General features: G+C 38.7%; 1 protein-coding gene across 1 annotated transcript in view; it reads right to left on the reverse strand.

Annotated features, from left to right (window-relative positions):
• LOC306764475 (netrin receptor UNC5C-like) overlaps nucleotides 1–18,223 on the reverse strand; it is a gene marked incomplete at both ends in the record, with an annotated part of 199,831 nt that overhangs the window by 16,409 nt on the left and 165,199 nt on the right. Inside the window, 5 exons of the mRNA XM_079251649.1 lie at nucleotides 916–1,084; nucleotides 3,406–3,493; nucleotides 5,396–5,531; nucleotides 6,645–6,862; nucleotides 11,685–11,876. Of these exons, the coding sequence (XP_079107775.1) occupies nucleotides 916–1,084; nucleotides 3,406–3,493; nucleotides 5,396–5,531; nucleotides 6,645–6,862; nucleotides 11,685–11,876 (803 nt within the window). The remainder of the gene's footprint in view (nucleotides 1–915; nucleotides 1,085–3,405; nucleotides 3,494–5,395; nucleotides 5,532–6,644; nucleotides 6,863–11,684; nucleotides 11,877–18,223) is intronic.

Here is an 18,223-nt window from a genome sequence, read left to right on the forward strand (position 1 = left end):
CCCCGATATGAGGTGGAATTCAATTACCTCCCTCTCCCTGTTTTGGGGAAAACTTTCTGATGGGAAATGGATGTTGTACTGCAATGAGAGGAAAACAAATCGACCTCATGATGAAATTCCACTTTTCATTTTTCTCGTCTTTATTCACTCTGAGCCGAACCCCTTCTGTGAATTTCTTTCTCATCCATACACACACTAAGACACACACACACACACACACACGCTGACTCTTATGCATGGCTAATTGTGCAGAGACATTGTGTTGAGCTGTGATAAGCAACAGAAGACAGCATACGGGGGCCTTGTTGACACAGCGATGCTGCAAGACAGCCTTATCACCCACACCCACACACAAGGATACGCACATGTATTCACACATACAACTGCAGTCATATACACACACGCAATAGATTGCTGAGGTAGAGACTTCATGCTGAGAGACATGGGAGGAGGGAGGAAGAAGGCTAGTGAAAAAGGAAGGATAGAAACAAGAAAAGAGATGAGAGAAGAGGAGGATGGCAGGAGCATAACAAATTGCCTCTGATAGGAGTCTTCAACCCCCTGCTTATCTACTAGCCTGTAGGCTTTTTCTATTTACCACATTTTCCCTGCTTTTTGTCCTTTTCCTCTGCCTCCCTCAGTGCATGCATAGTAGATCGGTGTAATCCAGGTTATTCTTTTGCATGTGTGCACATGAGTTGTGTGAGCATTGTGTTTATGACTATGTAATGACAATTTCATTAAAAATATTTGTCGAAATTTTAAATATGTGTGGTTTAATTGCAACACTCAGCTGCATGAGCACATTTCTTTATACACATAGTTTTACATCTTTACTTTTTTTTAATAAACATTTTGTTTTTACTAAGACATAACTATTTTCTCTGTAAGATACACAGTACACTAAAGACTCGCCTCCCACTCTCCCATGGCCAACTGGTTCTTGAGTTGTATGAGCCAGTCTTCCTGAACATTGTCTGCACAGTGGTGGATGGTGAGGATCACTGGTCTGGTCAGCAGGGCTCCTGGAGGACCACAACTCACCACTGGGCTCAGGACTGTCTGGATATCTTCAACTGGGGGTCTGGAAAAGAGAAAGTGAGATGAAAAGATCATCATCATTATTTTGCATTCAGCACATTTTTAGGTAGTACCTTTTGGACGGAGGGTTTGTGCATTTCATGCCAATAAAAGCATGCAGGTGTATGAATGATAAAAATGTATCCATCAGTTCAAATCTAGGCTTCTTTCTTCCTCTTTGCTCCATATACATGTGCACCTCTGTGTTGCACACATCAGCAGAATGAACTTCTGTATAAAATCCAGCCTGACGGCAGCTTCCCATAGGGTTTTCTGCAGGAGTGAGGAAGACTGGAAGTCTTTTTTTGTGGCTTAAAAAAAGATATTGGCGTGAAACAATCAGTTTTAGGTTTCATTTTCTGACTTAGAGCTTTGCTGTGCAGCTGGCTGAAATCCTTGTATGGATTTCAATCTTTCCTGCGCTGACACTGCCTACGTTCACTCTCACTTGCTAACACATGAACATAATAAATGTTTCAGTCAAAAAAAAAAGAAAAATAAAGCGCATGTAGTCATTTGGACTGTCAAATATCATTGTCTATTGTTAATAAGAGGAGATAAAGCCACAGACATTCCAACAAGTCAAGAGTTTGGTGAGAGCAGGATAAATTACCCCTGCATAGACGGGGAAATCAAAGAACAGAACAGATCAGAGCTGCACAAATTCAGTCAGGGAATGATTAGTGTAGAGAACCCCAGCTGGAGTCAGTAGTTTGGGGCTTACAGGCAGAAGAAAATGATCATAGATCACAGACAGTTTTGCTTTTCATGCTACATCTGGGCATTGGAACCTCAAACACTTGCTAACTAATACATGCATGTTGCACTGCAGCAATGGAACAGCCTTGCCTATTTTACAGAGAAAATGTGGAACTGCATATTGAATTCCATTTGTATCCATTATTTAGTAGCCTTCTTTCATTACAAAATCTGAAAGCAAAATTACAAATCTTACACAATGCTTAAAAAAGAAGAACGCAGCAAAACATTTTCCTCATCTCCCAGAATGCATGTACTCACGCGGTGAGCACTGATACAGCTGATGGACCTTTTTTTTTTTTTTTTTTTCAAAGCCCATCATGTGTCTGGGGGTACCGATCTTTAATGGTATAAACAACTGAGCTGCTGTAGCTCACTATTGACCTGCCATTGTGTCACATGGGCAGGAGTAGCTAAAGTATGGATAAAACACCTTTTGACCTTCCTAATGCAGAAGTCAACTTGCCGTTTGGTTGTTCATCCTGTGCATTTTATCATGTGGAGAAACTAAATAATCTGAGTTGTATGTGTGAGAACTGACACTTAACAAACTGTAATAAGCTTAAGCATGCTACTGTAGCATATGAAGTGCTGCTGTGGTACGTCAGCGTTGCTAGCTAAACTTTGCTTGCCAAGTATTGAATGAGATCACGATAGAGGACAGAGGAGACATTTGACTCTTAGAAATACTGTAGCAAGTAGAATGGGGCCCAATTCTAATCGATCACCATTGATTGTGGAGAAAAAAGAATGAAAGCAGGTTGTTTGGTTCACACAAACTACGGTATCATTAAACACAAGTTTATCGTGTACTCCTGGCCATGCTGACGGTGTTGGCTCTACTCTGCTGAATAAACAGGAATGAAAGGAACATGATTTAAAAAAACAAAAAAAAGCTATGAATGCTGTCACTTTCATGAAAATATTCATGAAAAACCCAGGTGTTGAATTTTCCTCTTTTTCCTCGAGTTCAACAGAGATTTCTTCCTCACACACAAGTAACAGGATTACAGTAATCCCCAAAGTAGCCACTGATCTGTTAGTTATTGTGCAAATAGCGATCTCTATGCGTACGGTTTCAAAAGCTCGGTGTTCGTGTTCTTAGGCTCTAAAGCTTGGCATGAAGTACATGCACAACAGACGACATCAGATTCATATGTGTTAAAATAATGGACGCTCTGCTGCGTTTGGGTGAGAGTCCTGCAGCTAAACTTTGAAACCTGATGATGATGACGGTGTGAATTAATTCTTTGGATTACTGTGCAGATTATGATGCTAATGAAGCAGTTACGGCTATGTAAGATATTAAATTTTAATCTACTGAATTTATATAGTGGATATACTATAGATAATATACGATTCGTCTGATTCTGTGCTTCATAAACCAGTGTCATACTGCGGACTACTCCTTACGCAGCCTAACAGGTGTGAGAAACCGAGGAAGAAGAAAACAGAGAGAGAAAACAAACAGAGCGAGATGCATAAATGAGGAGGAAAAAATGGCAGCAACAAAGGACAAGTTAGAGAAAGGATGAAAAATTTTGAGAAAACAGACACGAAGCTTACCTCAAGCTGTCCTTCCTGTGCACAGTCACACACATTTCATACACCCGACCCTGAGGGACAGCTCCTGCTGGAACCAACAAGCTCACACCTGCAGCGAGGATGGAGGCAGAAATAATGAGTTTCACTGAATTTATTCATTTCACCATGCACAACTAAATTATTGACTGTGCAAGCCATTACCACTTCATCATTATGATTCATTTTTGAACATGGAAAACCTTCTCTTAAATGATCAAGTATCTTTTTGACTTATCAACAAGTCAGAGAAAAGGTCTTGCCTGCACTTCTTTGAAATCACAACACAACCCTTCTGAAAGCTTTATGCCTTGAGTGCACTGGGCATTTTAAATCCCCCCATAGAAATACAGGTGCATTCAGACTTTTCAGTTCTTTTGAACTGTTTCTTGGTGGATTTTCTAGTGTACCAGGAATCATTATCCTATTAAAAGGTCCACATCGGTGCAGATCTGACTTTTAGACAGATGGCCTCATGTTTTCTTCAGGCATCTTTGACATAATGCAGAATTCACAACTGAATTGCTAAATTCCTGCAAGCTTCCCAGTTCCTGACATAATGCTCCACTGTTTGGTATGAGGTTATTCTCCTGAAGAGGCATGTGTTTTTTGCACTGTAAGCTGCATATAGAAATGGTCTGCACAATACAAGAGTGCTGTGTGTGTGACTGAACATCAATACGTTTGATTCATTTAACTGCAGCACATTATTCCAACTGCTTTGGTCTCTGTCTATATGTCCTTTGACAAACAGCTTTGACATTCTTGCCATGGAAATCAAACGTGTGTGTTACGGCTGCCTGTATTGTTTTTCAGTTTACTAATTCTGAACCTTCAGCTGGGATTCCTGCTCAAACACAACTCTGATTGCTGCCTCCTGGCTGAGATTGGTCCTTCATGTCACCTGCTCATCTCCACCCTGCCCATTGGATAATTGGAACTCCGGACTCAGCTGACTCCACTAATCACCAGGACTTAAAAGACACCAGGAGTCTTTCATTCAACGGCTACCACTGGCTCAGTCGTGGTCTGCCCTCAGCCTGTGTTGGGGCTCTAACGTGTTGTAGTTCTGGAAGGACTTTTTGACTTTGTATAAACTCCAGTCCTGTTATGTCTGTTAGTTTTTGTTTTGGAATAGTTAAACCAATGCTGTATTTTGTTGGATAACCACTTTACGGGCTTGTTTTGCTTTTGGTTTGGCTATTTTGAGGCCATTCCTGGCCTATTCTTGCCTTGTCTTCCCCCTTGGACAATAAATCTGTCTTGGTCCACATGTACACCTGGCCACAGGTTTTTCTTTTGTGCGGCTCAATTGCCCTAGCAGAGTCTGGGTCGTAACAGTGTGCAAGCTCTTTCTAGTCACAGAACTCTCACACTTACTATTGCAAAATTAGCCAGTAGATCCCTTTTATGACATGTTTGCATTCTTTGAGACTTTTTTTTTCCTTCTATTATCCTTTTGCATAATACTTTAAAACTCAATTAACCAACTAAAGGATGAATTTGCTTGGGCAAGTTTCTAAACAACCAACCAGTCATGCCTCAACAAGGCTTATTCATCTGATTAGATTGTGACATAATGAGACCACACACTTCAACTATGGAGAGAACAGAGAATCTTTAGAGGTCGTCAAAGTCTGAAATAAGAGATTCCACATGCTACACTGTAGAGCGTTTCTCATCATTGGCACCTAATCTCTAATCCCTCAGTCCACTTTTACATTTCCAAATGTGGAAATTAGGCAGGGATGTATTTTCTCTTCACTTCTGATTGATGTTAATTTTCAACTGTTACTCATATATGCTGTTCATGTATGTATATAAAGACACACACACACACATTATATATATATATATATATATATACATATATATATATATACTTTTGTGATGTTTGTGTTCAGCTGTATTTACAGCTACAGTACAACCACAAAAAGATCTGAATTATGAATGATAAGTTGGCTTGGGCTTGTACCGGAGTTGGGCACGATAAGATGTCCTCCTTGACTGTTGAAAGATCCATGAGCTGTGCAGGAAGGATCTCGAATCCGAGCCAAACTTTGATTACGAAGGTTCATGGTGTCACTGTTTTCCAACAGAGACTGAGTAATCTATGAAAAAGGGAAAGAACAAAATTCAGATTAATGACATAAACAGATTTCACACATTAGTCGAATGTTAACTTTCTTTATTTGACCTTTAATGTAAGGCACCACTATCCACTTATGCATAAAAGTAAGCTGCACCCACTACTAATAAATGCTGAATGATGTAAACATTCATATGCAGAAAATCAATATAGTGTGGGTTAAAGGAAAAAAAATCTGCATCTGAAAGAGCTGACGCCAAGTTACACAAAGTTGCTTTCTAATGACACTCAGAAGTCCACTCATGGAAGTCCACAGAACTAACTTAGCAAAGTCAATCTGAGGTCGTAGGTTACAGAAGTTTTATTCTACCATCTTGATGCTCTTCACTAGTAATTTTACCATATTTATCAAGATTCTCTCTTTTGTCTCTCATTGCTCTAACCCCAAACCAAAATGCCATGAGGATGCTGTGGATTGGAGGTGGCCATCTATGAGAAGACAGCAAATTTGCATTGAACCTTTAGCTTTCGGAGGGTAATTGTAAAAAAAAAAAAAAAAAAAAAAAAACAGACCTGCTTTTATATTTTTATCAAACTGTGCTGCGAGATGTCTAGTGGACAGACTTAATGCTCAGCAGATTACATGTAAATCAGTGTATCAGTGACAGCAACCTGATGGCAACTACTACAATAGGTGAAGCAAGGTAAGTCATTTGACACTGAAGTAGATCAAAATGGCAACAATTAAAAAAACATCAATGATAACAGATACAATCATCAAAAGGCACCCCATATCTGCAGACCTCAAAGATGGCGAGCTCAGCTCTCACACTGCCTCAGGACAAGAGCTGTGATGAAACTGAAGGGATTCATCTGCATTTGTGACGCTGGCTCCGGTGGTGTGCACGCCATGTCATTAACAGTCACAGGGAAGAAAGTGAAGCACAGTTGCATGTAAACTAAAAGTGTTTAGTTTTTTGTTTGACTATAAATAGCTGTGCGCTTTCGTCTTTCTCTCTGTGCTTTTGCAGAATGAAGGAATATCCCACGGTAAACATGATACGAAAAGAAAAGAAAAAGACAAATGGAGATGGTAAAATATCAGCATTTCTACTTCATGCTACTGTAACTTTACCTTAGGAGACAGTTTAGATGCGATGTCTCCTCCGAGTTCATCCTGCGGTGTGACCAGACCAGATGAGTTATACACTTTGATCTTCAAATTAGGGAGAGGATCCAAGAGAGGAGAGTTGGTCATTGGGATTTTATCTGACACATCGTGAAGGGCGTAAACTGGACCCCGGTACATCGCCGCTGCATTTGTCAAGTCAGGAGGAGCTGTCAGCAGGTCCGCTAAAAGGATAAAGAGGATTGGTCAGGAAAAAATGTATTATATTTATTCAATTAATGACAGAACATTAAACATGATAGCCAACAGAGATGGAAAAATGTGTCTACAACAAATAAAGGGCTTTTCTTTTTATTTATTTAAATATGTTTTCCCAAACCTCAGCATAACAGGAAGTGATGCGCAGCTGCAGAGGCTTGGAAGTTGGTGTGTTGTACAAAGGGGCATAACCTGGATGAGGTAGTAGTCATGGCTACTGCACATGGGGTCATGGATAAAGGTATGGTGTGTACTGTGTAGACTGTTTTAGCAACAATTGGTCTTTACCTCAAAGGGATTTAGGCAAACACACAATGGTCCATATATCAACTAGAAGCACTCAGAGAACACAACCCTCACCAAGCCACACCATTTCTTTTCCAAATAATTGTTGGCATTATTTTTTTAATTAGAAGCTCTAATGGCAAACTTACTCCTACAGAAAAGAGTTACTTTAAAGATCCAGGAATTGAGTGGGATGACCCCCAAAATATGATCACGGATTCCTTATTGTATTTCAGAGATTTCCTGAATATTTAATCCAAATCTGTCCATTAAAATGTTTCATCTATGTTGCAAACAGACAAACTAACACCGCTAAATACATGGCCTCCGATATGGCAGAAGTAACTACAGTGCCAGAGAAGTGTAAACAGTATTACATTGGGTGTTTTGGAAACACAGTTACAAAAACATGACCTGTAAGAGATACCATTAGGCTGTATAGTTTAGAACAGCACCAGGAACATGCTCAGTTGCCTGTGTTGTGCCATAAGGCACTGATTAGATGACAGCGGGTTTCTCTCGATGTCTTAGGTTCAAGGACAGTACGTCTATAGTAACAAAGAATGAATGTTTTTGTGACACGTTAGCTCTTTAACGGAATATTTAAAAAAGCAGACAAAGAAATAATCAGAATTAATATTCAGCCATGTTGCTCCTTTACTGTTTTGGAAGCATACATTTTTATGCTGTATGATTGTTTAGGTTCACAATGTAAAGTCCAATTCCTATAATTTGTGTAAATTTACTAAGCAAAGTATAATTTCAGTTTATTTTTATGACTTATTATTATTCTAAAACATGTATTCCAGTACATTTATTGAGAATAAAACATAAAATCTGCATTAAGGGGCCTGATTTCATTTACTGAACTGATAACTCACCAACCACATCCACTTTCATACCTTTTTAAGGTAGAAAAGTGCCTCAGAAAAGTAGTTTTTGACTGCCAAAATTTATTAGGGACCTGTAGAGTAGTGGTCCTTAAAACAACAAATGCACCAATAAATGGCTACAATTAATTCAAGAGAGTCATATTATACAGATCACTGGCCAACTAGTTACTCACATCCACTCCATGCTCTTTCATATAGTAAAATAAGCAATGCATCTGTTTTGAAAATACACATTTTGTCATTTTATGGCCAAAAACCTCTTGACGTGTTATCTGCCAGAATGTTAGCCTCGGTTCCTTTAGGGAACCTGACACATACTGCAGCCTTGTTTTGCTTATATGATTAACCTTCCCAAATATAGTACCCTCCACACAGCCCAGAAAGACATCATGCTCAGATTCTCAGTCAAGATTTTAGACCCTATCTTGTTCCAACCCATTTCAGTTGCAGGAGGACAAACTTACCAAAGCTAAATAGCTGGGATAAGCAACTCTCTCTTATTAGAGATAGTTTTGATTTATTAGGATTAAGTCGTTGTCATGAGGTGAACATGCAAATCTAGATGGTCAAAAAAAAAGTCTTACACAGTATTAAGTGGTAAACCCAACAATGCAATACAGGAATTATGAGTTTTTCCATGGATTATAAATACAAAACAACGACCTTCTAAATATTGAAAGATTTTTTTATAAACAGCTAAAAGATTTTCTGGATGTATTTGAATAGATACGATGCTTGCAATGAAATCAAAAAATATGGAAGGAAAAGAAAAACCAGCTACAGTTTAGAGGTTAACTAATTAAAGTAAAGACGTGTTCCAAGATTTTTTCCTAAATGCAAAACTAATAGATTAGATTTTGTCCAGATCTCTATTTTGTCAACACTATTACTTCATATTTTATATGGCTCAGCTATGACTTAGAACGCACGCTCTCTAAAGAGAGTAGGAGGCATATCCATAATTAAAGTCATCGTCACGCAACGCTTTTTCAAGCGGTTCGCTTTGATCGTAAGAAGGCCAGTTACCTACTGAGAACAAATCCAGCTTTGTTCACACCAGGCTCAATATTTTTGGGCACGAAGCCTGAAATCCTGTTGTTCTCTCTGAGAGATCGCCCATTCTAATTTTAAAATCACTCATTATCACCCCCCCCCCCCACCCCCCACCCACCACCACCACCACCACAACAACACACAGGCATATGGGCATATGTACACACCTGTCAACTATCAGTCTTTTCCGTTCTCTATCGCCACACTGTTTACCCTTAAAGTCAGCGGGTATTCCAGCCAAATCATCCCTGCTGAAATTTAATTAACAACTAACAGAAAACCACAGGGAGAAGGATACAGAGAGATATGCAAGGGCATAGTTCTTCATTAATAGTAATCAGAGATTCTCTCAGCGCAGAGTGATGAGCATCCTAATGCCTTATAGAAAAAAAACGTCACCCCATCTCCACACATGCAAAGATGTTCACCTTTGAATACATACTATTATTTACAGCTTGCTGTTTACCGATTTGCATTACCCCTCCTGTGACCTCACTTCCTTGTTTTGACTGTGTAATTCATTCTGAATTTTAATTATCAAGATACAACTCAGCACACAAGCACAAACTCTGAAACATTTAGAAAGGCTTTTGGGTGTGTGCTTGTTTAAAAAGTGACAACTACTCTTGTTTTTCATCCCCTTGCATTCAGTACATGCTCATTTCAAACGGTCTGCTTGAAACCTTTGAAAATGATGAGACATGGAAGAATCCAGCCAGTTCACTCTGCACTTCTATGAAAACATATTTAATGCTGCACAACATATGTAGCCTCTAAAGCAACAGATTGTCTTTCTGAACATTGTGGCTTCATGTTTTGCACGGTTTTTCAGTTAACAGAGGATTTAAATTCCTTGTAAACTCTTCTATTCTGAGGGATAACACGTTTAGTTGATTAAAATCAATCTCATCGCAGTGGAGTGTGTAGTACAGTTTTAAAGGAGTGCCGAAGTGCATGTATGTTTGCGTATGAATATGAACTATAACTTTTATTAATGCATTTTCTTAATTTTTGACCATTTTATAATCATTTTGTTTCCTTCTTTATTTAAAACCTTGAAAATTAAAATGATCCATGTAGCAAATTAAGAAAAAAAAAAAATCTAGTATCAAAGTCATGATTAAATTTACAGTCAGGTTTGTTTGGGTGTGTGCAGAGAGGAAGACATGCCAGCGCACACAGTGGAAGATAATATATAGCTCCTTTTTAACAGGAAGACAAACACTCGGGGGAACATCTGGGACGGAGTCTCTGAGACGATAGAGATGGAGACACAGCTAAGTGAAGGCAGAGACTGACAGTAGGATGAAGAGAGGAGGATGCTGATAAACAGGAAATTTGATTGCCCTTAATGTGCAGATGGGAAGGGAAAGAAAAAAGGAGTGAGAGACTTAGGGAGACTGACAGAGGAAAACACCTTGATGGAGGAGAGCAGACTCTAGAAGAGACAGTTTAATCCAAACCCTCAGAGATTGACAGTATGGAGCTTAGGAAAGAAACAAAGTGACAACGGCATAAATGCCTTGAAGTGGATGAGACAGGTACAGTTATTTACATGGAGGTTTGGTCACATCTGTTGTTCTGTATTCAACCGTAAAGCTCTATAACTGAATATCTACATCTCCATTGTGGGCAGAGGAGCCAAAATCTGAAGGAACTGAATCCATAGTTCATTTTCAGGGGTGGAAGGGAGAATAAGATACTTTCTGTGAAACTCTCAAAAGTATTTTTCAGAAAGAATTGAAAGGCTCTTGGACATCTGAATGGTTTGGCAGCTTTTTTTTTAATGGTAACTAGACAAGAAGTTCACATAAATATAAGACAATATGTCTTTGGTATTGAAAAGAGAAGCAGAGTAACCAGAGCAACAGACAGTAAAGACAAGGAAACCACAGTTGTTGTGCATCAATGTGTGAATAATAATAATAAACTTCTGCATTAAATCTATTCATCAGTTTTTAACCATTGATTCAAACAGTGATGGAAGGCTACTTATTTCTATTTCTTTGACAACCCCCTGATGTTAGATACACAATCATTCCCAAACCAAACAGGTATGTGGAGGTCCAGTTGGATCACAACCTGTGGAGGACATGATGACAGGATGTTTTTCTGCAGTATGTCATGTTTAAGTTCTTTAGTGGATTTGTAAAATTGTGAAACCACTGAAAAATCAAAGTGAAGGATAAAAAATAACATGATCTATGTTCTAGATCAGCTCTGAGACTGCACTTTGTTTCACTGACCTTCTAGCCTGAAGAACAGTGAAATGGTTACAGCCTATCACGTCCTGAGCAACAAACTGAATTCACATTGAAAGGAAAAGTGATGAGCAACACATTACATGTGAAACATTTCTGTTTATTTGTAAACTATAAGCAATGATTTTACTTTTTACATCTAAGGGTGCACTCTGCGATAAGAAGTGTGCTATTTTGAGACGCTGTAATACCAGAGAATATTTTAAAAAATACCAACCTAGATAATTGATTCAAGAAATTCGAGCATTTATGTCTAACCAGGATGAAAAAAAATCAAACTATAAAACATTCATTACCTGATCTGGCCGTCTTTATATTAACAGACTGGAACCCTCCATTTAGCGCTGAAGTGTCGATGATGTCTGAGTCAAAGTCGCGGTGTGTTTTGCGATACACAAAGAGCGCCACGATGACAGAGATGACCAGACACATAATCACTGCGATGACGATGCCCACGTAGAGTGCCACATCATCTGTACTTGGGGCAGCTGGAGGACACAGAGAGAAAGGCATAAGGGAGATCATCCTCCAGTGAACATAAAACAAGAGCTGAAAGATCCTTTAAGGGAAGATGTGCAGCAGAAATAAAATCAGCTATAAACAGATACAAGGATGATAATTCCTGTGGAACAGAGATGCACAAGGAGAGACTAAAGCAAGACTTTTTATGATTCTCTCTCTCCTTTAATTTGTGTTGAACATGTTCACATTCACTTCAGATCATCATTCAGATGCAAAGGACAAACTATAGTTTCCAATTCAAATAAAACTTTCAAACAGCCCCCTAGCTTTAGGTGTATGATCATTTGTCTAGAAATAGATACGGTGAAACAGAGACACCTTTCATATAACAAATGGAACGGCACCAACTCTTAAAACTTAATACGGCTGTTAATTATTTTATAGGGCTCCTAACATCCGTTTTCAATTTAGCAGGGATTTTAATGGTCTTTCCACGAGAACAAAGGTGGGATCCTCATTCGTGATGTATACTTTAAAACGGAAGACGGAGCTGAAATTTTAACATGCGGACATTAAAAAGTATGAACCACACTAAAGGATGAAGTGGGAGGAGGAGTGAGAAATGGATTAAATGAGTTAATTTAGGACGACTTGGGATGAAGTCGGGGGAGAGAAATCTAAAAAAAAAAAAAAAGTAGATGCATGAGCTGTGCAACTTAACTTGAACACATAAGTTTGGGAATAAGATATGAAGAAAGTAGACAAGGAACCACAGGATGGTGATCAGAAATAAGTAGAGCACAATGAATCATGAGCGGAGGGGGGGGGGAACCGCGGCGATAGAGAAGAAGAGAGAAATAGGCCACATAAAGGAAGAAAACGCTTCAACTTCAAAGCAGGAAAACAAACAACCCTAAATATTTTACATGAAAGGGGATTCGTAAAAGTTTTTTTTGAGTCTTTCACTTGAAGGAAGTCTCATAATCGTGTCCGCTCCAGCTAGTGGGAGGGGATTTGTCTGCTGTTATTAAGAGGACAGAGAAGTAAAGGAATCTGCCTTTTAATCCACCCGTTAAGTTGAGAGGCTGATAACAGGCTTTTAGCAACAAACAGCCTGAATCATTTGCTGAAGGATTTGTTGTTGTCGCATCAGAGCACGTTCAGACGCATGAACTTGATTATGCATGAGGAAATCCTTTGATGAGGCGCACGAGCATGCCCGCTCACATATGCCCAAACATGAAAAACACAGCCACTGAAGAGAGGTCACTTCAGATGTTAGTTACTTATTTACCACTTGATGGAGCTATGAACCACTGTTACTGTCTCTGGGGAGGTGATGGTTGTACTTTGCTCTTATATGCTTCTAATGTGCAAGTCTGAAATCAACTTAAGTAGACTGGATACATTCTTTTTTATCTTTAGCAATGATCATGTGCTGCGTTAAATCAAACTTTTGACTGGTGGCGCACGCTTAAAACATCCAGCTTCACCTGTAAAAATGGCATCTTAATAAGAAATCTGCTACTAGACGGACTATTTAGCAGATAATTTAATAATAATCATAACTATAATTATTAACTCAAGTCTTATTAATTTAAAAAAATCGATGTCCCATCATATTTTCTAATATTGTGTTTTGTGTAACTGTTGCGGTATCATCATCTCCAGAGATAGTTGCAGAGTCGATCAAATGCTCATCTCTACATACACTTGCTGAGTGTCTTACAAACCACACTGCAGCAAGAGGAAACGTAGCAATAATATGATTCAGACCCTTCATCTATGCTTAACGGCGCGATTTAAGACAGCCTGCGTGCTATAAAGTCTAAAACTGCTGACAGATATTCATCAGATCTAACCTAGAAATCTTCAACGCTGAACCGAAAAGGGTCACCCCTCCTCTCCAATTTGCTGTTAAATTCCCCACCTTCAGAGCCGCACAGTTATCCTGTTATCGCTGTCCTTCCGTTTGATAAAACGTAGAATGGAATTAGATAATCTACATAAGAACAATTCCCTGATTTTAATTATGATCTTCTGTAACTTCATCTGTGCAAAGAATCTTTACCTTCTTTCTACTCTAAGAACACTGAGAACAATGCTGGGCGACATCATGAAAAACCACTTTTAAATGTGCACTTCCTCATATTTTCCAGCAATCTGTTTCTAAACACTTAAGGAACGTTAACTAGGCTACATCATGCTGTGCTCTTAGAATATGTGTGCATGTGTGAGGGTGTATGTGTGTACTGTTACTTATTTTATACCAGGAGACTTAAAAATGCCTTTCTTCCATGTCTATCAATTTATATCCCATTTCTCTTAGATCATATTCTTCTTCCATCGCTCACGCCACTCTGAGGCTCAGTCTGTCTCCAGCCGTTTGATTTGCAGACACCTGCTGGAATAACCTACATATAACTGGTGGACACCATTATTATTTATTTTTCCTCCTTAAAATTCTCACTTTTAACTCTCTTTTTGTTTCTCCCAGCTTGGTTTTAACTCCTCAGATTTCCTCTTTTAGTTTCCATTTCACAAGTAAACATCACAAATATGAGAAAAGCCGCCATGTTATTAACAAAAGAAGCTCACTGGAAAACAATATTGCACAGGTCATTTATTTTATATTGATCTGTTTGCACATTATAGATTTAGTGCAAAAACCATTTTTATGCAGCCAAGATTTATTCCAGATGGGAATTATGGCTTGTTTAAAACAAATTAATGTCGGAAAAAATAACAATAAAAAGGTAATCATTTGAGGTACCCTACGCTGCAGCCCTGAGGGGATAAATGCAGAAGTTGCGTCAGGAAAGGCATCTGGTGTAAAATGTAAATGTACAACCTTGTGAATGGCTTTTGTACTGAGAGTAGGGAAGTTGGAAGCCGATGATCGCTATGGCAACTCCTATGGAGGGACAAGCTGAATGAGGAACAACAGCTTCATCTTTGGAGCTCATGCAGGACTTTATTCTCTAAATTTTACAGTTCAGTACAACTGAAACGGACAATTTCAGAATTAGGAGAATAACAATCTGAGGTCCAACAGTTTTGTAGAGCGCCACAAACATTTCTCTGCTCCTTTTTCCCTTTTTGTTTTTTGTTTTGCTTTATATGTTTATAATACCGCTAGATAAAAAGCAAAGTACTGCTGTGGCTAAAAACAAACTGTATCCTGGTATTCTGATATCTTTCACAGCTCTGCAGAAAACGCTGCTTGCTTCTGACAACATGTAGGCTGAAAAACGGCCTGGATGTGCGCATGCACTTCTGTTCTGATCCAGATGAATACATAATGTGTTTCCAGCTCTGTGTGTATCTTAGCCTGCTGTTAAAAATCAGAAATATCAGCAGCAATATAATAAGGAAAGCACACACAGTTTGACTACTGGATGAGGAGGTCAAAGGTTTGCGTGGGGCACACCAGTATCATTGACAACCTTGACAAACATTGACACAATGAATGAAACAACAAACATACACACATTTGCATGTGTGTGTCAACTTTTCCACGTCAGTCGACTATCTCTACGGCTTTCCTCCTATGTACCTGACAAGCACTCTCATGCTAGAAGCACTCACTAACAACGCCGGCTAAATTGGATTTAGATGAAAAATATGTGCTTTTCAGTGAACACACAAGAGAGGAATTGAATAAAGAATAAATCAGCGGGGAAGAGAGGAAACATTCAAACATGCCATCTGTGATGGCGCAGCCAGTGCTAGCTGACAGCTCTCCATAGGAAGCAGAATGTAGCTAAAATAAAAGCTTTTCTTTCGAGGCAGAACTTTGAGACGGTAATCCGCCCGTTTGTTTCAAACCAATTGGATTACTGTAATTCACTTCACATAGGGGTTAGTGCATCCTCCGCTGCCAATCTCTAGAGAGTGGAAAACGCTGCTGCATGTCTCCAAACTCGATCTGGAGAATATGAGCACATTTCCCCCGTTTTAGTCTCTCTTCGCTGGATGACAGTTCTTTAAAGAACTCATTTTAAAATGAATGTATTTGCTTTCAAGTCTCTCCACGGCCTCGCTCTATTCGACCTTTCTGAGCTTTCCTTATTCACCTACTTGCTCCCTCCGGTCAGCTGATCAGCTGCCCCTGAGCGTGCCAAAAACAAATTGGAAGCTCAGAGAGGATCATGTTTTCTCTCTTGCAGCGCCGACACTGTGAAACTATCCCCCCCCCCCCCCCCCCCCCCCCCCCAACATCAGCATCTCTCCTGAAAAGCCATCTTTTCTGTTTGGTTTGAACATTGTGGAAGATGTTGCTCTTATTTATTGACTATTGTTTTTGTTGTTTTAATTGATTTTATATGGTTTTATTTTCTGATGAAGGGCTGTTTTATTTCACGCGTTTTTATCTTTTTAACGACTTCTTTTATTTGCTCTTAAGTCATGTGTCTGTTCCTATGACTGTTATTTCTGGCTATAATTTTAAACTTCTGTCCAGCACTTTGGTCGGGTCCAGTTGTTTTAAAGTGCTTTACAAATAACGCTGGATTGGATTAGATTGTTCTGTACTAAAGGTCAGGACATGCACGCACACGCCTGTTTGTGCACACACATTCACACTATCACACATTACACCGCATATGTAAATGTGTATGTGCTTTGTCTTTTTTCCCAGATTTATTCATATTTCCATGTGTATATTTGTGTGTGTGTGATATATGTTTGTGAAAGTGTCAGTGTAAGGGGGTATTGGCTAAGTTTAGTGGGAGTTATAATCAGATTGACAACGATTATCAAAACCACCCTCCATAAAATGACTTAATTCTATCCCACAATTTCTGGTGGCAAAACTTAAAGTAACAATTTTCATGAATTCATACGAACTTAATTTGTATGAAACTATTCTTAACATGACATTTAACATGTGTGACATTTTTTAAATGCTTTTTCAATGTTTTAAACACCAAGCAAAAATAAAAAGGCAACATTTTCACTGGGCACCACTGCAAACACATCATGGCTTAATACAGGAGCATTATGTTTGCACCACATCTGTTGGCATTTAGTTCCCACAAAGTCTCTGTCATACCTTTGTTTGACCTTATGATATTTTCAGCTGAAGCAAAGAAAAAAGTGTTTTTGTTCTATTCAACCATGCCATAAGTAATGTTCACTGAGCTGAGGGAAACATGACTGAAGAAATACTTTGAAGATCACCGTCATAGAGCTCCCAAGGGCAGCGATCTATCAAAGTTTCTAAAACAACTCAAGTGTGATGCAGTTCTTTCAGCCTTCTTTTACCCAGCTCAGTTTCTATTCACATGTCTTTGTACATATTTAACTGGTCAAATGACTTTCTCATTACTGTTAGATTTGACAACCATCTATAGCTATTTCATGTGTAATCAAGGGAAAAATGAGGAATATTTAAATCATCTTTGTAAATGAATTTTTGATACTTGGAGGTTGTTTTCATTTCTTGGTGATTATCAGCAATGGGAATAAATGAAGGTTACAGTTCTGACAGCAGTAAATTTATTTGTTCCATAACAATAACGCAATTAATTTGTAATAGTTCTGCATATTAGTATTACTTTCTCACAGAACTGTTTTGTGTTGGGCATTGGTGTGTAGTGAAAGCTAAGAAGTTTCCACTTTGCTAACTTTGCCCGCATGCCAAATTGAGTTTGTTGGGAGTGAACAACAAAAGAAGGAGATATAAGCTACTGCCTGTGTGTGTAAATTGACTGATGTGGGAATAAAGGACAAAATAACTGTTAAAGCTTAATGTGTCTTATAAAAATCTGGGAGTTCAGGAATACAGTGTTCATGTGTGTATTAGCAAAAAAATCAGCATGGATCACTGTCTATCGATTGGCTGAGCTTTTTGTCATTCTCCGGGTCTGTCCAATCTGCCACAGAGAGGATTTAAACAAGGGGAAAACAAGGATAACTCAGATTAGCTCCTCTCTATCTTCTCTGTGATTTGCATCCAAAAAAAGAGCTGTGGACAATCACTACTTGAAACTCATTCAACTGCCTTTTTGATCTTGTTTGGCACAAACATGGCAACGCCACCCATACTGCATGCTTGGCACACACGTTTGCTAAAAGTAACTATCAGAGGTGAAAAGAAAGGAGAGAGTAAATGCAAAAAAGCCGTCTATGTTTAAATGAGTTTATCTTATAGAGGGATTGGATAAAAGAAATAACATAAATGATAAAATAATTCAAAGTAAAATATAAATGAAGAATGATGTCACTTTGTGAGTTTGACTGTTGTTACAAGACATTCAAACAACATATGTACAAACTTGAACATCCTATGTGCTCTGTAATACAGGATAAATGGAACCCTTTCATGGATACAAGCCTTTGTTTATGTATTTAACATTTTTATTTCATTAGG

Source organism: Telmatherina bonti, assembly GCF_933228915.1.
Source record: "Telmatherina bonti genome assembly, chromosome: 13".
In the NCBI taxonomy this organism is placed as follows: domain Eukaryota; kingdom Metazoa; phylum Chordata; class Actinopteri; order Atheriniformes; family Telmatherinidae; genus Telmatherina; species Telmatherina bonti.